Genomic DNA, 22,910 nt, shown 5'->3' with positions numbered 1-22,910 from the left:
TTCCTCTCATGTGTTCTATGCAAATGCAAATAGAAAAGTTAATCTGAATCTTGATTCCAACTTATTCACCATTACCCAAGAACAAGAAAATTAAACCTAAGTCATCACCAAAATAACTTTTATTTGTATTTTCTACATACATAAACACACAGTGGCAATTTATGGCATTTGGTAATCTGTCCAGACATGAAAGGTTTATGAAATCAGCAAATGCCATTTCGAAGAGTATTCTGTCAAAAATAATTTACCAAGCAAGATAGGCCTGTTCAGCAAAATCCAGTATTATTCTCTCAGTACTTTATAAATGGAATTTTCTTCTACTTGTATCCATTTCCCGGGGCTGATTGAAAGTGGAAAGGCGGGGAGTGGTGGGAGAAAAGAAAACAAAAATATAATGAACAATTTAGGTAAGATAGTAAAAGTCAATGTCCCTAGATCTTTATAGGTAACACTAGTGCTGAAAAACTGCATTTGTGTGAGACCCCGAATAGTCTTCTGCCTAATATAAAAGACGCTGGCTGTGTGATTTTTTTTTTTTTGAGACGGAGTTTCGCTCTTGTTACCCAGGCTGGAGTGCAATGGCGCGATCTCGGCTCACCGCAACCTCCGCCTCCTGGGTTCAGGCAATTCTCCTGCCTCAGCCTCCCGAGTATCTGGGACTACAGGCACGCGCCACCATGCCCAGCTAATTTTTTTTGTATTTTTAGTAGAGACGGGGTTTCACCATGTTGACCAGGATGGTCTCGATCTCTTGACCTCGTGATCCACCCGCTTTGGCCTCCCAAAGTGCTGGGATTACAGGCGTGAGCCACCGCGCCCGGCCTGGCTGTGTGATTTTAATAAAATGTTACCAAGTGAAGTACTGCTTATACTAGATAGAAAAGGATGTTTTAAAACACTGAAGTTTTCATTTATGATTTAAGATGATGATCTCCAAACTTCTAACAATAGTTCTCAAGAAACATGCAGAAGAGTTGCCTATAACACAGGCTTATAAACAGATTGCTGGGCACCACCCCCTAAGTAAGTTGCTGATCCGGTAGGTCTACAGGCCAAAGAATTTTCATTCCTAACAGGTTCCTAGGTAATGGTGCTGGTCCCACTTTAAGAACCATTGTTTATATTTCAGATGAGCCAAGGTTAATCACCAGACCCAGATATTGTATCACATGGTTTTCAGTTCAGGGGTGCATGCGCAGGATGTGCAAGTTTGTTACATAAGTAAACGTGTCAGTGGTTTGCTGAACAGATCATTCCATTACCTTGGTATTAAGCTCAGCATCCATTCACTATTCTTCCTGATTCTCACTCTCCTCCCACCCTCTTATCCCATACTTTTAAAATTACTTAGTTTTTTTAAACAATAAGCACATACCTTATGGACCCATTCATACTCCCCATATTTAGAATCAAAGGTTCCTTTCTGAAGAGACCTTAATTTTAAGGTAAAACGTGGTCCAAGTTCCTGAATTCCCACTTTCTTTTCACTCCTGAATATGTATCTTCAAAGACAAAAAGTTAAATTGGTCTGAATGAGCTACTGTTTAACATTATGACAGGGTTCAAAAGGTAATTCATTGTATCCTGTATGATACTTGCTAGAATATATTGGAAAATTAGTTCATGTTGAAAATATTGAAGTTCAACGAGTTTACCTTCCTCACCTGTGAAATCTGAAAAATATATAATCCCGTTGATTGTGGAATGTGGCCACCTGCCTTCCGATAAATTGAGGATTATGAGGAAAGAGAGATGCAAACATACGTCCAATTGAATGACCCAGCCGTGTTGTAAAATTATTTAGAATTATTTCAGGTATGTGCTCTGTAGGGTCCTTACCTCTTCTCTAGAAAAATAATGAGAAATAGCACAATGAGCTAAGCTAATTGGCAATACCTCTCAATGCAATTTTAAGTATCAAAATTTACATGACAAATTTGCAAAATTCATCTTTAATGACCAACTACCACAGATGGCTTATCAAACCCATGAATTAAGATGTATCTAAAATGATTTTAATATGCAGTGAATGCAACAAAAAAAAGTTTTATGAGAAAATCAACATGCTTCATAATAATGAGGGCTATTGCCTGCTGGCTGTAACTTAATCACAGTCTCCCAAGAAAACTGATAGATAAAAACTGCTTTAATTGGAACAAATGCCATTATTAAATTAGCTGTAAGATACAGCAACTATTAAATACTGTGAAGAGATCAATGCCAATCATGGAATGCATAAAACTTACCTTAATTTCTTTACGAAGACGAACACTGCTCATTTTAAAATGAGCAGTTGGGCCATTTGGCAAGTGACTCAAAATAAGTCCATCTGTTCATAGTTAAGAAAAACACACTGAACTCCATAATCTAAATATAATTGTTTAAATAACTGGTCTTCTACATCCAAAGGACCCTAAAATCTGTACCCAAGTGAATGGGCAGATGTACACATTCTTCTGGGGTTAAGTGACATTTTCCTAGCATATCAAAAACTCAAATCAGTTAAAATCTTTGAAGAAAATAGACTAACCTAGAGTAGTCCCTTTTTCTTCTTTTTACAATATAATCATCATCACCCTCAATAGGGTATCATAAGGTACCCCAAACTAAAGTAGGTGAAAAGAAGCTAATTGACCACTACTCTTGGGAGTAAAATAGGATGGGATTCTACAATCATGTAACATTGCAAATAGAGTATAAGTTTACCTCCATATTCTGAAGATTTATAACCCAAAATGTCACTTTTATAAACTTATATGGTCAGAATATGCTGTCAACTTTGAATAACATTCCATGACACTAGACTCCTAAGCTTTCTTCTATGAAATTAAGGTTACTAGTATTTTGCAAGAGATTAGCCCTTACTTAAGATTACTGTACCACAAATTATAATCAAACCAATTAATAGCCATTCACTGACTGTCATTTCCCATGACTGAGAATTATGCTAGACACACTAAACTACAAATGAAATGTAAGATCACCTACCCACAACCAGCAGGGCTTTCAGCCCAAGGGCTCTAGAAGTCCTGGGGTGCTACAAACTAAGATTGCTACCTCTATAACATTCTTCAGGTTTTTATAGCACAATCTGAGCTTCACTTGAAACAACTTTACTTTTCATGAGTAATTCCTGACTATTGCTTAATGGCATTACAAGCAGGCATGCTAATGGCAATGGATAGGGCTTTCACTTTATATTATGCTTTCTAGTTTAGGAGAAATTTTTAAGCACATTTCATCTGATTCTTTCAACAACTTAAATAGGTCAGAATCAGACTTTCAAGTCTGTCTGCACACAATACGTATCTTTCAAAACAGATGTTGCCATCTTTTTACAATGACATAAACATTAATTCATCCAGATTAGAAGCTATGGCATCTTCAACTTCTCCTTCTCCCACCAAATCTTAACTTTTACCTTCAGAAGTTCCTCACTTAGCCTCCTCTTTACCCTTACTGTCTTAATGAAGTCCTCGAGATTTTCCACCTAGATTATTAAAGCAGTTACTGTGGTTGGTCTGACCTTTTTTCTCACCATCTCAAGTACATCTCCTAAAATGAAGTCTGGACTTCGGCCTTGGTTCTCTAAGTAACTAGCTATAGGACTTGGCTGTTTCATTCTATCTGCACCATAGTTTCTCAAGTGCTAAGTGAAACTAGATCATCTTGACAGCTGTAGCTAATTTCCTACTACTCTGTCATCACAGACTCATCTACAGAAAAAAGACATTAGTGTGAGATGAGTATACTAATGAGTATGAGTCTCATACTAACTAAAGCCACAAACTACCTTTCCAATCTGTTTCCCCTATGCCCACACCAAGCTGTTTCCTAACTGGTAGGCATTCACAGTCTTATGTACTATGTATGTTAATCCTAGCATGCATTTTTTGCTTACACTATCTTGAATACCTGCAACGTTTTACTCATCTATTATGGTCTACTTCAAGTCACCTTTTTATGCAGTCAGAATTAAGATCTAAATCTTCTCAGTTCTCACTGTTACCCCAGCACTCATCACTTGAGTTACAGTCAGGAAAACACCTTTCCTCCCAATTAATCTGTTAACACTTAGATAGAAATGGGATTTTTTTTTTCTTGTTTCATTTTTTTGAGATAGGGTCTCACTCTGCAGCCCAGGCTGAAGTGCAATGAATGGCACAACTGTGGCTCACTGCAGCCTCAAGCTCTCAGGCTCAAGCAATCCTCTCACCTCAACCTCCCAAGTCGGTGGGACTTACAGGCATGCCATCATGCCCGGCTAATTTTTGTAGAGATAGGGTTTTGCCATGTTGCCCAGGCTGGTCTCAAACTCCTGGGCTCAAGTGATCCACCTGCCTTAGTCTCCCAAAGTGCTAGGACTTACAGGCAGATCTTTTTCTCTTTCTTTTTCATTCTTTTTTATTTAATTATCTTTTGATCTTTTTCTTTTAAGATATTAGTACCTACCATATAACAGATTATCAGCAAACGTTTGAATTCTATCCTTTTTAAAGATTCACCACAGGCTAAACGTCATGAAATACAGCCAAAAGTATTTATTAAGGGGTTTAGGAGATACGAAAGTCATTTCTTCCAACCTCCAAATCAAGGAGGCTTAAATCCTTTCTAGAACATTCCCACTAAATTGTGGTCTGTGTCAAAAGCAAAGTACAAAATCCAACCTTACCAGTTTCTAAATAACTTCTTTTCCTGAGTACCTGCATTGTGCAAGAGGCTTTATTTACATTACTGCTAATCCCTAACACAAATCACACAAAACAGGAGTCATCATGACTATTTCAGTAATGAGGAAAAGAGGCTGAAGAGGCTCAAGTAAATTAGCCAAAGTAAATCAGACCAAAGCAACTGTGGATCTCAACCAGGGTGGGACTGCACCTAGCTTAAGCCCTTGGCTGAAGTGTACATTTGGAAATGTACAGAGGCGTTTTGTTTGTCAGGGTGACTGAGGTGTTACTGGCATTTAGCATCCAAAGGCCAGGAATGCAAACCATCTTACAAGCTGCCAAGATTGTAGTACAAATAATTATCCTAACTCAAATGCCAGTAGTTCCCATTAGAAATAATGAATAGACGATGTAGGTCTGTACAGATCAAGTTTACATGCTTCTCACTATACCACATTTACTAAAATGCCTACCATGTGCCAGACACTATGCTTTATAAACATAATACATTTAATATGATCTTGTGGGAACTCTAAGGATAGGTATTATTTCCTACATTTAAAAAATGAGGAAACTGAGTAGTTAAGAAACTTGACTAAAATAACAAAACTAGCAAGTAATGGAATTTGATGATACTATAGTTGCCCTGACTCGAAGCCACTACTAGTTTCTACAGTTTAGGCAACAAAGTTCCATTTTAGAATAAGTCAAAAAGTATATCCCTTTAACTTCCACCATTCAGCACTACTCTTTCACACAGTAGCCCCTCCAGTATCTTTAGAAAGATGCCATGTTCCTAGAATCTAATTTCCCACAGGCTAAATCCTGTTTTTCAACTTTTCCCCTAGTGACATCATTAGGAATTGTGATTTTTATTCTTGAACCCATGCTAAGTCTCCAGGAATCACCACTTTTTTTTTTTTTTTGACAGTCTTGTTCTTTCACGCAGGCTGGAATGCAGCGGCTCATGGCAACCTTTGCCTTCCAGGTTCAAGTGATTCTAGTGCCTCAGCCTCCCAAGTAGCTGAGATTACATGCACGTGTCACCACGCCCAGCTAATTTTTGTATTTTTAGTAGAGATGGGTTTCTGCCATGTTGGCCAGGCTGGTTTCGAACTCCTTACCTCAAGATCTGCTGGTCTAGGCCTCCCAAAGTGATGGGTCTACAGGTGTGAGCCACTGTGCCCAGCCAGAAAATGTAAAGGCAGAAGATAGTATAAATGAAATTTGTGTGACTATATAAAACACCCTGGATAAAACAGGGATAGAACATTTACTGAATTGATGAATGCCTGCTTCTTAGCAGGCTTACTAGCAGCCTCAAAGTGATTAGCAGTTGTTTTTTAACTGCCAAAAATAAAAGAAAACAGACCTTGCCACTTTGTGGAGGCAGTTTAAAAAAGAAAAAGAGGCAGCAACTACCTTAAAAACAAATCTTTTCTGGAATAATTATTCAAGAGATTTTAGATACTCTGGTACTTTAATCCAGTTAAGCCAAATTATATTATGTCCAACAAAACACATTACGAAGCTTGTTATAGTTTATTTCTGGAAAGCTACTAGTACGAGCAGATAAAGTAAGTTATACTGAAAACAATAAAAGTCATAAAAGTTATTCAGATTTTTTAAAAACAGCCTTTTAAACCACTAATTCAAAAAGATCAGTGTTCACTGATATTAGAAATAAAATGTTATTCTGGCAGCACAGGAAGTCTTGTCCCTATTTTTTTTGTAAATTATTATTTTAATGAAATTAAAAATCATAAAGACTCATTCAATTGGTCATCTTTAAAGCTGCTGAATTCACAGCCATCATTCAATAAATAAATAAAAGACCAGCAACAATAACAACAAACCTAGACATCCTTTATCAAATCTCTGATCTCAACAGGAAGAAATACCTTGAGTATTTCTTATTCACAGGCATTCTTTAAGGCAATTAAAAAGTTTTAGATTGGAACAAATACATAATATGGGTCCAAGTCTCTACCTTAAATAATCCTATTACACCACCTCTGGCAATGTAAAATCTAGCCATACCAAACTATATGCAGATCCCCAACTGGATCAGCCCTTACTCCTCCTCTTTCCAAATGGTTTTCCCTCTGAACTGAGCACTTTTTTCTGCCTCATTCCCCTCCTTCACCCTCATCCACCTAGACCCAGCTTTAGCATCTCTTTCTATGGGAAGTCCCTCCTCTCAGGGACTTTACCAGTCACAGGGTCTCCACTATATCCTGCATTTCTCTCTTTAATTGTACCATCCACATTATATTTTGTCAGTTTACATATCCATGTACTCCACCTATGAATTTCCTGAAGTTTGTCTCTTGTTTTATCTCTTCATCTTTTACTAACAATCTCTTGGCTGTAGCATTGCCTGATAAATGTTTGGTGAATACAAAGGAAAAATCAGTTTATAGGCTCTTGGAAAAAGATATAATTTTCTGATAAAAAAATTATTTTCTGAAAGTTACAGGCAATATTTCCTTATTCTTTTAAATATATTTTTAAGGGGTTGAGGGAGAGGACAGGAAAACTTCCTTTAAAAAAAAAAAGGATACTTGGGGTTTTACGATCTTCATTAATAACAATTAGGTCTGTGAAATCTCTTGTGATGCACTGTGGAATAATTTTTTTCAGAGCCAGTCCTCTTCTGTAATAAACATGTGAGTTTGGTATAACTGTGGAGAGCTGTTCACAGAGTCGTACTGTTCTCTGCAAAACAAAATAACAAAAATTCTGAATAGTTTTTGAAAAAGAATAAAAATCTTATATGGTACATGTTCATAAGGAAAGAAATAATGAATATTATAATTAATAGAAAGCAACATTGAGGAAAGAATGAAACGGGAACAGTCTCCTCTTTTATCAAAGGCTGATCATCCTAAAGCAGTGGTTCTCAATTAGGGGCGATTCCGCTCCATCAGGGGACACATATGGCAATGTCTGGAGACATTTTTGATGGTTATGATTGGTGGTAGTGGTAGTGGTGTGTGGTTGTATGGCACTTAATGCATAGAGGCCAGGAAAGCTGCTAAACATCCTATAATGAAACAGGATAGCTCACCATAACAAGAATTCTCCAGCTAAAATGTTAACGCTGAGGTTGAGAAATTCTATCCTGAAGAATCATGTTTAGTAAACTACATCCTATCAGCAGTACTACGTTTTATTTACTTATTCACAAGCATTCTTTAAGGCAATTAATTAATGATTTAACACATCTGAACAGAGTACTTTAAATAGAAGTAATAAGAAAATTGAGAATTCAAGAACTGTACTAATCAATGTGTTTACCCCATGAGGTCTATCTGATGTTGTGATGAGAATCTTGGGAGAAGTCTGTTTGTTGAAGTAAGAAGCAAATTCATCTGTAGCTTCATCATAAGCAACCTGAGAACAGAGAAGAGGGATAATTTTACATCAAATACTCTCCTGGGCCAGAATTTTACAAGTAGCTTCAGCAGGACTGCTGGACACTAACTACCTAGCTGATAGAGGATTTAAAGACTGATATTAATGGCCACATGAAGAAGATGGATGAGTGGATTTCTCCTGTGTAAAATACAAGTACAAAACTGAATAAAACTGTCAGAAATAACTTCAGGGCAGAAACCGAGATGTGCTTACTCTTGAACTACTTTCATTTCCCTCATCAACTTGGTTGATGAAAATAATCTCACACACACACACACACACACACACACACACACACACACAAAATCAAGCAAAAAAACTAATGAATTATAAGAAGACAAATCTTCCATTAAGAGACACTCAGATTTAAACAATAATCAAAGTAATACCTTTCAATATTTGTGGAATATACCAAAAGTGGTACTCTGAAAGAGTTTTATGGCTATAAGTGCTCATATTAGAAAATATACATATTAAGCAAATCAATAAATACAGAAGAAACTCAAAGGAAGCAGAAGAAAATAATATAGATAAAAGGAGATATAAATGAATTAGAAAACAAAGATTCAACAAGATCAAAGAAGAAAGTACTTAGAAAAGACTAAGAGAATAGATATCTTGGTAAAAACTGATTTCAAAAAAGCCCAAATAAAATAATATTAGGAATGAAAAGTAGACATTACTATAGTCTCACTCATGAACATAGTGGTTACAATGTTTAATGCAATAAAAGAGGACCTCAATATTTGCAGAGAAACATCTAATAACATTCTACATTCATTCATGATAAACAAAACAAAAAAAAAGCATAATAAGAATAAACAGAATTTACTTAACCCTTAACTCATAATATTCTATCCTTAGTGACACAAACGTTAATGATGATGCATTGGAAGTATTCTTTTTAAAATCAGGAATATGCCAAAGATGGCATTATTGATTTTTCTATTTATTTTATATTAAGCTAGAAGTTCTAGAAGGCAGAAAGGGGAGGGGGGAAATGGATCAAAATTAGAAAACTGTCATTTACAGAAATGATTATCTAAACAGAAAAATGAAAACAATATTCCAACAAGTAAGAAATAAATTTAGGTAAGCTATTGGTTAGAAGATCACTATTCAAAACTCCATTGCATTTTTATAAATTGGCAAATGAAACAATTTTCAAAGACAAGCCGTTTACACCAGCAAAAACCATAAGATATCCAGGAACAGCTCTAGCAAGATTTACATGTCAAACTTGCATGAAGAGAATTATGAAATTCATGAAATAAACTTCACTATTTAAAGAAGACCTAAGTAAAGCAATATATATTATACACATACAAATATATCCCCAAATTGATCTGATTTAGTGCATTTATCATTTATATGGAGGAGCAAAGGCCTAGGAAAAGCCAAAACACATCTGAAGAGAGAGGATTTAGGGGCAGGAGTGAGAGGCATCTTGCCCTTATAGATACTAAGACTTATTAAGAAGCTAAATAATTAAGAACGTAATGATGCAGTGACAAACTGACCAAGCAAACAGCCCAGAAAAAGACCAAGCATACATAAATATTTGATATACAACCTGGCATTACAATCCATTGTGGAGAAAGGCTGCACTACTCCAAAAATGGTACTGGATAAACTGATTACATATATATGCAAAAGGACAGGAGGGGGTGGGAGACAGGAAGGAAAGGTTTCCTTTCTCACACCAAACAGAAAACAATTCCTGACAATTAAGTAAATAAATGTGAGAGGCAACTCTTCAATTTTTTTAGAAAGAAAGAAAAAAGAACTTATGATCAAAGGAAAGGGAAACATTTTTTAACTACAACATAAAAAGCTTTCAATACTAAAACTTTCAAAAACTCAACTCTATCAAGAACTTCTGGTCCTGGTCCTCAAAAGACACCATAGAAAATAAACAGATAATTGGCCGAGCATGGTGGTGCATGCCTGTAATTACAGCTATTCAGAAGGCTGAGACAAGAGAATCGCTTGAACCTGGGAGGTTGAGGTTGCAGTGAGCTGAGATCATGCCATTGCACTCCAGTCTGGGCAACAAAAGCGAGATTCCATCTCAAAAACAAACAAACAAACAAACAACAACAACAAAAAAGAGAGAGAATCCATAAATTGGAAGATACCTTTAATATGTATAAAGGATTAGTATCCAAATTATATAGAGAAATTCCACAAATGAGTAAAATACACTACATGATAGAAAACTAGGCAAAAGACATGAACTGGCTTATCTCTAAAGAAAACAACTTATATTAAATGGTGCTCAACATTAGAAAACAAGGAAATACAAATTCAAACCACAATGAGACAGCCTTTCATCATTAGACTGAACATAACAAGAGTTGGTCAGAATGTAGATGAGCAGGAACATTACTCTTGTACCACAAAAGTATAAAATGATACAACCACAACTTTGGAAACTATTTTGATACAATCATGTGAAGTTAAACATTTATACACCCCATGACTCCAAATTATCCTACTGTAGGTAAATATTCTAGGGAAACCTTTATGTATACATACTCTCTATATGCCTATTATCCCCAAATGTATCTCCAGTCAAGACCTCTTCCCTGAATTCCAAGTTCATATCCCAACTACCTGTTTAACATCTCTTCTAAAAACTCTTAAGGGTCATCTCAAACATAATATATGCAAAACTGAACTCTTGCTTTCCCCTTAAATCTCCTTCCTTGTCTTCCACATCTAGTCAATGACCATTTCATCTTTCAAATTTGCTCAGTCTAAAACCTTAATGCCATCATTGAATCCTCTATATCTCTCTCTTTCCACATCCAATTTGTCAGGAAATTTAAGCAGCTCTAATTTCAAAATATACCTGGGGGAAAAAAATATTTTGAATCAGATCCGTTTTCATTTCAATTTACTCTTTCATTGTAACCACCCTGGCCCAGGTCATGATTAAAGCCCATCATTTATTTCCTGGATTTGTTCAGTGGCTTCCTAATTAGTCTATTTACCTCTCCAGTTATATTCTCTGTAAAGCAGCCCATTACTTTTAAAAATTAAGTTTGATCACATCATTCTTCTATTCTAACCCATCCAATGGCTCCTCATTTCACTGTGTATAAACCGAAGTACTCATACTGGCCAACAAAGTCATTGATCTGGTGTTTCCTCTTCATCATACTTTTTCTAGGGCTTCTTCTACAATCCTCTCCATTGTTCACTTGATTTCAGTTGCAATGGCCTCGTTATTCTTAAAAAAACATATTCAATATACTCCTGCCTTAGAGCTTCTGCACTGGATGTTCTCTCATTCTGGGGTTCTTTTTGCACAAAGATGGCTAATTTCCTCACATCCTTCAAGTCTTTGCTAAAAGGTCAATTTCTCAATAAAGCCTACCCTGACTATCCTATATAAAATCACTCCCCAATAGAAAAATGGACAAGAGACACAATCAATTGATCAAGCGGGGAAAAAATATGAAAAGATACTCAACCTCATTCAAAATGAGAACTACAAATTAAACTATAGTAATATATAAATTTCTCACATATTAGAATAGAAAAAATGATTTGTAACTGCCAAATCTTGAGTGTAAGTTTGAGGAGTAACATTCAAGTATCTACTCCCCAAATACTTATTAATTATCATACAAAAGGAAAAACAGTAAATTCAGAGTGGAGAAACCTGGCAGTCACCACTTTAACCAAATGACCAAGGTAAACATAACCAGTACGGGAAAGTCATCATATGCCTCTCTTTTTCAGTAAGAGGTACTAAAAAGGACTTAACATAACATTCATGGCATAGGTTGAGCCTCCCAAATCTGAAAATCCAAAATCTGAAATATTCCAAAATTCAAAACTTTTTGATAAAGCATCAACATGGCGCCACAAATGGAAAATTCCATACTTGACCTCATGTGATGGGTCACAGTCAAAATTCTGTCTCATGCACAAAATCATTAAAAATATTGTATAAAAGTTACCTTTAGGCTGGGCGCGGTAGCTCACATCTATAATCCTAACACTTTGCGAGGCCAAGACAGGTGGATTGCCTAAGCTCAGGAGTTCAAGACCAGCCTAGGCAACATAGTGAAACCCCATCTCTACTAAAATACAAAAATTAGCCGGGCATGGCAGCATATGCCTGTAGTCCCAGCTACTCATGAGGCTGAGGCAGGAGAATTGCTTGAACCTGGAAGGCAGAGGTTGCAGTGAGCCGAGATTGTGCCACCGCACTCCACCCTGGGTGACAGAGCGAGACTCCGTCTCCAAAAATAAAAAAGTTACCTTTAGGCTATGTGTATAAGATGTATATGAAACATAAACACTCCGTTCAGACTTGGGTCCAATCATCAAGATACCTCATTATCTATCACAAATATTCCAAAATCTGAAATCCAAAAATACTTCTGTTCCAGCCAGGCGTGGTGGCTCACACCTATAATCCCAGCACTTGGGAGGCCAAGGTGGGAAGATCACGAGGTAAGGAGTTCCAGACCAGCCTGGCCAACGTGGTGAAACCCCATCTCTACTAAAAATACAAATCAGCTGGGGGCAGTGGCGAGTGCCTGTAATCCCAGATACTTGGGAGGCTGAGGCAGGAGAATCGCTGGAACCTGGGAGGCGGAGGCTGCAGTAATCCAAGGCTGTACCACCACTGCACTCCAGCCTGGGTGACAGAGCAAGACTCCATCTCGAAAAAATAAAAAAAGAGACTTCTGGTCCCAAGCATTTCAGACAAGGGACACTCAACCTGTATTTCTGTCCAAAGTACATAAACTGATTATAATCAGAGAAAACCACAGGCAAACTCATATTAAGATGCTTTCTACAGAACATCTGGTCTGTACAATTCAAAAAATATGAATGTCACAAAAAGCAAATGACTGCGGAATTGTTCTGAATTTAAGGAAGTTAAATGACTGAGAAATTATTCTGAATTTAAGGAAGTTAAAGAGTCATTACAATGGAATATATGACCTGGGACTTTTCTTTTGTTAAAAAGGACATTATGGGAACAGCTAGTGACATCTGAGCAACATCTATAGAACAGATAATACTGTATTACCAATATTAACTGTCTTGATTTTGCTAACTGTGCTTATAAAAAGCAAAATGAGATATAAAGGAATAAAGGAGCACCATGTCTGACACTTACTCTCATTTCAGAGGGAATATTTAGGACCTCTGGGTGAAGGGTATGCACAATTCTTACTTTTCTATCAAGTCTGAAATAATGTCAAAATAAATTAAAATGCATATACATACAAATACCTTACTTACATAAAACTGCAAACCCTCTCTACTCCAGGCAGTCCTGAATCTCCTTTATCATACTATTTTCCTTTAGTAACCTATCACTGGCTAACTTATGTCTAACTTATTTATTTCATTATGTTTACTGTTTGTCTCCCTTCCTAGAATGTAAGCTCTGGGTGGGTAAAGGGGTGTAGGGGTGTGTGTGTGTGTGTGTGTATTTTGTGTACTGATGGATTCCAAGTCCCTAAAACAGATCCCAATACAATGCAGGCGATCAAGAAACATTTGCTGAAAGAAAGACAGACTCAATCAGTGAATGACTATACCAGGAGATATGTGAAAGAATGCTGATATAACAGCACTGTTTCAAAGCAATCATTCAAAAGCAAGTTTCCTTTACACAAATTTTAAAAATATACAGTTTTAAAATCTTGATTCCCTTACTTCACTGTTGCAAAGTATCTAAGGAGAATAAGCAAAGTAGAAGATTATCTTGAAACTAAGTTTTATGAGAATACAAAAAATAGCATCAAATGTTATTCTTAGGTATCAAAATGTCTAACAAATACTACAAAAGTCTATAGTACCAGGAATTCTTTTAAAACCCCCAGGCCAGGCACAGTGGCTCACACCTGTAATCCCAGCACTCTGGGAGGCCAAAGTGGGCAGATGATCTGTGGTCAGGAGTTCGAGACCGGCCTGGCCAACATGGCCAAATCCCGTCCCTACTAAAAATACAAAAATTAGTCAAGCATGGTGGCAGGTGCCTGTAATTCCATCTACTAAGGAGGTAGAAGAATTGGCTTGAACCTGGGAGGTGAAGGTTGCAGTGAGACGAGAGCACACCACTGCACTCCAGCCTGGGCAACAGAGCAAGACTCCATCTCAAAGAGAACAAAAACAAACAAAACCTCCAAAATACTATTCAGGGATTACATGACAAATGTAAAAGTTTACCTAGACATAAAATAGATTACTAGAAAATATTTACTTAATTTTTCTATAGCATTATTGGGAAATTCAATTATGAAATAATCTATATGAATTAATAAGATAATATGCCAACATTTTAGCTGAATCAGTCCATTATACAACTTTGCTGGCCAGCACTTTAAATATGAACATAAAAACATATAATTTATGAATTATATGTGATCATTCAAACTAATTTAAGACTTCGAACATTACCTCTTCATCATTAGGGTCTACTGTGGTTTCATCATACACTCGCTGGTTATCAATAGTCTTGGGTACAGGCTTTGGTGGAGCCTAAGTAAAAAAGAAAGGATTACATTATAGAAGCATTTTACATTAATTATTTTATATTACAGTTGGGAAAATCTACAAATAACCCCAAACTCAATCTGTTCCTCATATCAATCCACTGCTACTGCTACATCAATCCTAATAACAATATTGAATAAGAGGCTTTTTTTTTTTTTTAACAATTTGGGCAGAGACACACATATACTAGAATGGCCAACATTGAATGAAATGGCTTAAAACTGTACAGAAGTAACAAGGAGAAGAAACAGGGATCAAGATAATTATCTAATAATTATCCCCTTATCAAAGGGGAAACATACCAAAGAGGAAAAAATAAAACAAAAAAATAAATAGTGTAAATGAATTGTCAAGAAGGAGAACACAGAATTTAAGAGTATACTAAAACTAATTCAAAATATATGTACACTAGCAGAGGTATGAAGAAAATATAAACTGAAACTAGCATTTTATTACTCTATGAAACAAATATTACATTTTAAGTATTTTTTAAAGGGGGGAGTTTTAAGAAGTCATCTTTCATCTCAAAAAATAAGAATGGTGGTATTTTCAAATGGTGAGGATAACATTAATTTGCTGTAATAGACTGATTACTAAATTAGAGTTAAAAAGAGACTAACACTGGGGATACTTTAGGTCAAAACAGTCTACTATTGACAATTTTATATGGTTTAACCTAATACTATTCAAAGAATGCAACTGTGTTGAGTGTGTATAGTCTTTACATTTTTCTCTTTCCTCAAACACCCTTATTTGGTAACTTACTTGGTATCTTAAATGGGAGGGGGAAACATGTATGTTTTCAAAATTTTGCAAAAATAAACCATAAACTAGGAGTAACTATAAATACACTGAAAATAAAAATAACTTAGCTATGCAATAATGTAGGATTATTTAGTAAACATTTTTTTCAATAGAAAGATTTCACTTCGGGCCGGGTGCGGTGGCTCACGCCTGTAATCCCAGCACTTTGGGAGGCCGAGGCGGGTACATCACGAGGTCAAGAGATCAAGAGCATCCTGGTCAACATGGTGAAACCCTGTCTCTACTAAAAATACAAAAAATTAGCTGGGCATGGTGGCGAATGCCTGTAATCCCAGCTACTCAGGAGGCTGAGGCAGGAGAATTGCCTGAACCCAGGAGGCGGAGGTTGCGGTGAGCCGAGATTGCGCCATTGCACTCCAGCCTGGGTAACAACAGCGAAACCCCGTCTCAAAAAAAAAAAAAGAAAGAAAGAAAGATTTCACTTCTTATCAGTACCACAAATATAGCCAAATTCTTTCTTCTTTTTTGAGAAGGAGTCTCGCTCTGACACCAGGCTGGAGTGCAGTGCAATCTTGGCTCACTGCAACCTCTGCCTCCCGGTTCAAGTGATTCTTCCAGCTCAGCCTCCCCAGTAGCTGGGACTTCAAGTGCGCACCACCATACCCGGCTAATTTTCGTATTTGTTAGTTGAGATGGGGTTTCACCATGTTGCTCAGGATGGTCTCGATCTCTTGACCTCGTGATCCACCCGCCTTGGCCTCCCAAAGTGCTGGGATTACAGGCAAGAGCCACTGCGCCCGGCCCCAGATTCTTTCTTGATGCATTCTCTGCTCTTTTCTTTGCCATAATTCTCACCCTCCTCCCACTCCCTGTTCTCACTTTTCAAAAACAGGTTCATATCCTCTGTACCAGCTCTAATGCTTAACACACCCTTATCACCCTACTCTAGAAGAGGCTCTGTCATGCCTTTCTCCAGCCGTGCCTGACCAAGAACCTTTGCTTCACATCACAAGAGCCCAGCTCCAGGCCTAACCTGGGGAGCTTCCAAATTCCAAAAGTCAGCGAGAGGTGCTGACCTCTCAAACACAAAGTTACGAGCAAAACACCCCGCTGTGTTACTGTATAGGTACACAAACATACACAATAAAGGTAAAAGTAGTACATGAAAAAAATATTCAAAAATTTCAGGAGTGGTTATTTTTGGATGGAAAAGCAATTACGAAGAACCAGACAAGGAGGGGCTTCCAACATTCTTTGCTAATGCATTATTTCTTAAGCTGGATAAATGATACAAAGATGTTTATTATATTACTTTTGTATTTCTTTACACATCTGAAATACGTAAAAATACATTTTAAAAGAAAGTAATTCAACATAAATATAAGAATTCCCTAATATAAGACAGAAATCAAACAGCTAAAAATTTGATTTACCTTATCACCAAGTGCCTCTCTTTCTTTTTTAAGTTTTTTCTTAGCTGCCAACTTTTCCTAAAGGGTTAAAAAAGAACAATATTGAGAAACAACCAGTTATATCACAAACATATACTGAAACTACAAACTACTGATGCTATGAATATTCGAACTGGGCAGTCTTTGTAATCTACTGAAATAAGCATCTGCACATGGATTTTTCTACCTAAATTACTGTAAGCCAAATGGGCTGGCCAATCAATAAGATTTAACAAAGACCTTGCTCCTTTAAAAAAAAATCTAAACTGGCAAGTTTGACCATTTAAAACTTCACTAGTTTAATCTTTTTCCATAAAGCCTCAAATTAATTAAAGTACGAAATGTGACGGTTTCCGTTGTGTTTTGTTTTGCCTAACTGGTTGCATCCTAAAGACAACCATGGTTATGCTGCTTGCTTCTCTTGAAAAGCACTAAAAATAAATAGGAATGGGAGATGAGTTTTCAGGTTGTTTTCCATAAAACCATCACCAGTTATTCACATATTTTATAATCAAAATATACTTTTAAAATTAGTAAGAGCTTGCAAGGTTAGCAAGATCTGGATTAGAATGATCTGTATCTGTATCATCAATCTATATATTCTTCTGGAGATTTCTAAATAGAATGCCTGACAAAATAAAAAATATTCTTTTTTTCCAGCACCTACTGATCCTCAATCCCCCAGGTTTCAGATTAGAAATCATAGCTCCAATAAGTATTCTAGGACATCTCTCCCCAAAACGCGCACACCAGGATGAGTTAAATGGCCCTTATACGTACTCAAATAGCACCTTGACACTGAACATGAGTAAGAATCAGTGCTGGGCCTCAGTAAGGCCTGTAAGAGGAGGCAGACACATAATAAGAATGTTGTGTGAACTTCTAAGATGTGCAAGAATAACCAAACGCTTTCTTCCAATTGCAATTTGACCAGAAATGGGCACTGCGACCTTGGCAAGTCGTTTAAACCTCCTTACGTTTCACTTTGTTTAGCTACCAGAAACGTATGAGGATAAGACTGTAAAGAACAAATACAATTACCAGAAACTTTACAGTACTCATTCCAGTAAAGAGCTGCTGCAGGAATCAGAGAAGCAGTATTTTGGATTTATTATGTATTGCCTGCATTTCAGACTCCGCAAATTAACCAACGTTGCCTAGACGGGCCGAAGAGCTGAGACTTTTGCCTTCTGGGCCAGGAGGGCGTAGTTTTCACTACTGAGCCAGCTGGGCTTCCAGCTTTCCTTCTGAATCCAGCACCCTAGGAAAGGGCCTATCAAGAAAATCTTCGACCCTGACACTCAGGCAAAAGGCTGAACCTAGAGTCTCTAAACCAGGAAGAGGGGACCAGAACACGTGGGCCGTGGCAACTCCCTTCCCACGGAACCACAGCGAACACTTCGAGACCACCAGACAACCACGTCTGTGCGCCCCGCGACCGCCCTAAGCGTGAGGAACACCGCGCAAGCGCCCGGCAGCCCCCGCCCCTCGCGTACCTTCCGCTGCTGCTGTTTCCACCGCGTGAACATTAAGTGTCGCCGCTGTTTGTTTTTAATCTCCGAAATGCTGAAGCCTGGCGGAAAGGCAGCCGCTTTCGGGGGCTGGCCCTCGCTTTCCGTCGCCGCATCCCCAGCGAATGCAGCCTCCTGAAGTTGTTCGGCAGCGGCTTTCCGTTTCAGGCTTTTCTTCCCGCTGCTGCTCTTATCCCCGGATTTCGCCATGGTGTCGGCTCCTTTGCGTCCGTACGGAAACGGAAATAGCCTTCGTTTGTGACCCTTTCGTTAACCTTTTACTTCCGGGGTTGCAAAGTTTTTAAAACTGTAGACGGCTTTTGTGAGTTTTAGCTATTTAAGAAAGTAGTAAAACTGAGGCTTCAGGAAAGTTTAGGCAGCTTACCCAGCTGTATGAATTGTGAGATGATGAGTTCGGGCACTCCTTGCGCATCTATGTGCCCAACCCTCAAAATGATGGAGCAACAACAAAAAAATCTTCCCCGATTTAGTTTACGTTTTACTTGAGGGAAACCTGAAATGAGCACACAAATAAATTGTGGTAAGCTATAAAGTAAGACATGGTATGGAAAGAAATAAAACAGGATAAAAGAGAGAGAGGGTAGAGGGGCATGTTGCAATTTTTCTTTTTCTTTTTAAGATGGAATCTTGCTTTATCTCCCAGGCTGGAGTGCAGTGGTGCAATCTCTGCTCACTGCAAACTTCTCCTGAGTAGCTGGGACTACAGGCATGCATCACCACGCCAAGCTAAGTTTTGTATTTTTGCAGAGATGCAGTTTCACCCTGTTGGCCAGGCTGGTCTCATACTCGTGATTTCAGGTTATCTGCCTGCCATGTTGGCCAGGCTGGTCTCTTATTTCTCTGATCTCAGGTGATTTGCCTGCCTTGGACTGCCAACGTACGTTGCAATTTTAAATAGGATTCTCAAAGTAGGTGTCATTGAAAACGTTACATTGAGCCAAGATTTGAAGGAGGTAATGAGATAAATTATATAATTATCTTAGTGAAGAGCTGTTAATCTGAGAAAAAGTTGGTTATCTAGGAGAAAAGCCATCCTGGCAAAGGAAACAGCCAGCTCCAATGCTTCTAGTCAGTAGCAAGCCTGCCATGTTCAAGAAAACACTATGGAGGTCAGAAGTCAGATGAGAAGGGAGGAGAGGAAGGAAAGGCAAGAAAGGTTGAGATTGGACAGGTGGTGTAGAGTTTTGAAAGGATTTTGGCTTTCATTTTATATGAGATGTAGATCTCTTGTAGGATTTTGAGGAAAAGAATGATATGATCTTAACGTCTTTAAGCATCAGGCCGGTGCAGTGGATCATGCCTATAATTTTAGCAGTTTGGGGAGGTAAGGCAGGAAGATTACTTGAGCCCAGGAGTTCAAGACCAGCTTGGGCAACACTGCAAGAACCCATGTCTAGAAAAAGTTAAAAAATAAATAAAAAAAAAAAATATATATATATATTTGGGCATGGTGCACTCCTGTGGTCCCAGCTATGCAGGAGGCTGAAGTGGTAGGATCCCTTGAGCCTGGAAGGCTAGGTTGCATTGAGCCATATTGGTGCCACTGCACTCCAGCCTGGGTGAGAGAGTGAGACCCTCTCTCAAAAAAAATAAATAAAAATAAAGTAAAAGCATCACTCAGAATCTTCTTTTGAGAATAGCCAATGTGGGGGCAGGGTGTGTGGAAGAAGGGAAGAAATGACAGTGGCCTGAACCAGGGTAAGTCTAGTGTAGGTGGTTGAGAAGTGATTCTTCTAGAAGGTAAAGTTGCTTATGGAATTGAATGGAGGATGCCAAGATTTTTGACCTGAGTGATTAAAAGAATGGAGTTAACATCAGGTGAAATGCGGGAAACTTCAAGTGGAACAAATTTGAGAGGTAAGATCAAGAATTCAGTTTTGGAAATGTTAAGTTTGAGACACTTATTAGTGATCTGATTGGTGTTGTCAACTAGTCAGTTGGAATGTATGATTCTGCAGCAGGAGAGAGAGGTGTGGGCTAGAGATCAAAATTTGAGAGTCATTGCCACATAGATAGTATTTCAAACCGTTAGAGTGAGTGTAGATTGAAAACTGAAAAAGATCAAGAACTAAACCCTGGAAGAGTCCTGCATGAAGAGATCGAGAGAAAAGGAGGACCAAGCAAAGGAGAAGGAGAAGAGAAAATCAAGAGAGTAGAATGTTGTGGAAGGCAACAGAAGACAGTGTTTTCCTAGTGGTTAAATTTGCTGTATTCTTCATTTTAATTTTAGGAAAATGCTTTCCAAATAGCAACAAAATAATCCCTTTTGATTTAGGAGTCTGTTTTCCAGAAACTGCCTTAATTTCAAATTTTATGGACCAATGTCTACATTTAGTATTTTGATAATCCAGTATGTTTTTGTCCATATTTCATTTTGCACCCATTTAAGTTCTGTTTAACAATAGCAGGGTATTAAAAGCATCAAAACTGTGTCTTCCAGAACACAAGCCCCATCCAAACCTGCTATTAGACTACAAGTTTAAAATTGCCGTTAAAAAACTTAAAATAATTGAACCCAGGAGGCAGAGGTTGCAGTGAGCCTAGATCGAACCATTGCACTCCAGCCTGGCTGATAGAGTGAGATTCTGTCTCCAAAAAAAAAAAAAAAAAGTCAACAAGAGTAGAATTAATACAATTTTATGAGGAGGCATTAGAGCTACACACCCTCCCACCCAAAGCTGAATTGGAGTGCTATTCAGAAATTGAAAACCTGGGGAATAATTGTATGCTGAATACAGTCATTTCTATATACTCCATACTATGAAACAGACATAATACGTGTGCTGGCTTTTTTAGAAACCAAAATTATGTCTTTGGTATAATTTCCAATCATTTCATTCAGGTGTTTTACTTTTTTCAGGAGATCCTAAACATGGCCATGATGGTAATGGATGCAAGGACAATCCTCCAGATATTTTCCAGGTAGATTGATCCCTACCAATAAGGTGAGCCATTTAGATAAATGGGAATTTTTATGCCTATTAATATTTCTAGAAAGTGTATAGTTCTACATGAGTCTTCTTAGGAGATCCAAATTTCTGAACAGAGAGAGAGAGCAGTGCCACAATCAAATTCAGTTTTACTAAAGTATCATCTCTTAAAAGGATTTCTGGTTGTATGAATCCATCATAGGAGCTTCTATTTATATCTTTGGAATGTATATAGTACCTCTGGCTGGTGTTTCTGACTATAGAACTATAGAGCAACCATAAGTATAATTTAAATATCAGTCTGGAATGGCTTTTCAGTGTCTAAGTATTTATTTTGTTGATTTATTCATGCAACAAATATTTAAGTCATTCTTGTCCTCTGGATATAGTAATCAAAAAGTCACCACTCCCTGCTCCATGGAACTCCAGTGAGGAGAGAATCATACACTAGCAAGTACAAAAAAGAGGTTCTTTAACAGCCATCTTGTTGTATAATCAAGACCAAATTTAGAATTACAACTTCCTAGTGCCTTCTTCAAAGAGCCAGAGTAGGTATATTTGTAAGTTCCTTTTTGGTAGTTCAGCTATCTGTTTTCCATAGAAATTAACCTATGTCCAGTCCAGAGACACAAATAGTTAAAACACAAGGTAATAAAGCACAGTCCTTAGCTTAGCCTAGTAGTTCTCAAACTTTTTGTCTCATAACCTCTGCACATTATTAAAAATTATTGAGGACCCCCGAAGAGCTTTTGTTTATGTGAGTTATATTTGTTAATATTCACCATGTGGAACTTAAAACTAAGAAAAAAATTAAATATGCATTTATTTATTTAAATGTAATCAAATAAACCATTATATGATAACTTACATACTTTGTGAAAATTACTATATTTTCTTTTAATTTTTAATTTTTTCTGCCCTCTGTAAACAAAGAGAATGTTGATATTTTCCTAAACAAAAAAATTAATGAGAAAAATAGCATTTAAAATGTATCTCTTCAAGTCTCTTTTGTATTATAATTAATGGAAGATAGCTGGATTTATATATGCCTCTCTGAATTTAATCTGTTGTAATATAGCATTTGTTTGAAGTATATGAAGAAACTCTGACCTCAAACAAGTATGTTGTAGGACAAGAGAGGAGTATTTAAGAGCTTTTTCAGATAATTGTGAATATTCTTCTTTGATACTGCATTAAAATTTGAGAAGTGTAAGTTTTTTAGATGTTAGTTGCAATGTGGAATATGAAATAATATCAGTGAGTTTTGCCTGTTCTGTTACATTAAAATCTATTGGTCTGTCTTGCATTTTGAATGGACCTTTTACCTATGCATAATTTTATAACAACATGCATTCATTGGTCATTTGGAAAATGTTGGTTTGTGGAGTTTTGCATATTTTCCCAAAGTTGACACATTCATTATGTAATTTCAAGAAATCACATTTAAGAAGATTACTACTAATTTTATCAGGGAAGTCAGGAAGTGCTGGTAAATTGTCAAGCTCACAGTGATGGATACAAATTTCCTTACTTTAATCCCTAGGTTGCTTAGAGATTTTCACTTGAATAGGAGCCTTCTTGGCTCCAGGTCACTGATAGTGGTTTCCTGCA

The 22,910-nt window shown here is 37.3% G+C and overlaps 2 protein-coding genes across 5 annotated transcripts in view; one reads left to right on the top strand and one right to left on the bottom strand.

The window, feature by feature from the left end:
• Nucleotides 1-101: 101 nt before the first annotated feature.
• RPF1 (ribosome production factor 1 homolog) lies at nt 102-18,587 on the bottom strand. The gene is made up of 9 exons (XM_012442520.2): nt 18,334-18,587; nt 16,820-16,876; nt 14,526-14,606; nt 7,971-8,066; nt 7,235-7,388; nt 2,247-2,329; nt 1,665-1,846; nt 1,376-1,502; nt 102-340 (listed from the first exon to the last, which is right to left on the bottom strand). Exons 1-9 carry the CDS (start codon nt 18,556-18,558, stop codon nt 299-301), a joined length of 1,047 nt encoding a protein of 348 aa, XP_012297943.2. The 5' UTR covers nt 18,559-18,587; the 3' UTR covers nt 102-298.
• The window catches only part of LOC105710282 (uricase), a 119,503-nt gene continuing 114,964 nt past the window's right edge, over nt 18,372-22,910 (top strand). The window contains exons 1-2 of one of the 4 annotated variants that reach the window (XM_064372568.1): nt 18,372-18,602; nt 21,230-21,314. In XM_064372568.1, coding sequence (XP_064228638.1) covers nt 21,261-21,314 — 54 coding nt within the window. In that variant the 5' untranslated portion in view covers nt 18,372-18,602; nt 21,230-21,260. Of the gene's footprint in view, nt 18,603-19,986; nt 20,227-21,227; nt 21,315-22,910 lie in introns of those variants that run through there. The other 3 variants (XM_064372567.1, XM_012442522.3, XM_064372569.1) reach the window with 3 other exon arrangements.

This window comes from Aotus nancymaae, unplaced genomic scaffold (genome assembly GCF_030222135.1).
Source record: "Aotus nancymaae isolate 86718 unplaced genomic scaffold, 86718_ANA_hifiasm-v0.15.2.pri h1tg000007l, whole genome shotgun sequence".
Lineage (NCBI taxonomy): Eukaryota > Metazoa > Chordata > Mammalia > Primates > Aotidae > Aotus > Aotus nancymaae.
The sequence above is the reverse complement of the archived record's forward strand: the minus strand, read 5'-3'. Positions and strand labels throughout refer to the sequence as shown.

What these genes read in the sequence shown, in the direction of transcription:
- RPF1 (XM_012442520.2), bottom strand. Translation starts at nt 18,558, where the DNA reads ATGGCGAAATCCGGGGATAAGAGCAGCAGCGGGAAGAAAAGCCTGAAA. An exon ending in GGAAACAGCAGCAGCGGAAG is followed by an intron (nt 16,877 to 18,333) that starts GTACGCGAGGGG and finishes TTAACCCTTTAG; the next exon opens with GAAAAGTTGGCAGCTAAGAA. An exon ending in ATATTTTTCAGATTTCACAG is followed by an intron (nt 1,503 to 1,664) that starts GTGAGGAAGGTA and finishes TTGTCTTTGAAG; the next exon opens with ATACATATTCAGGAGTGAAA.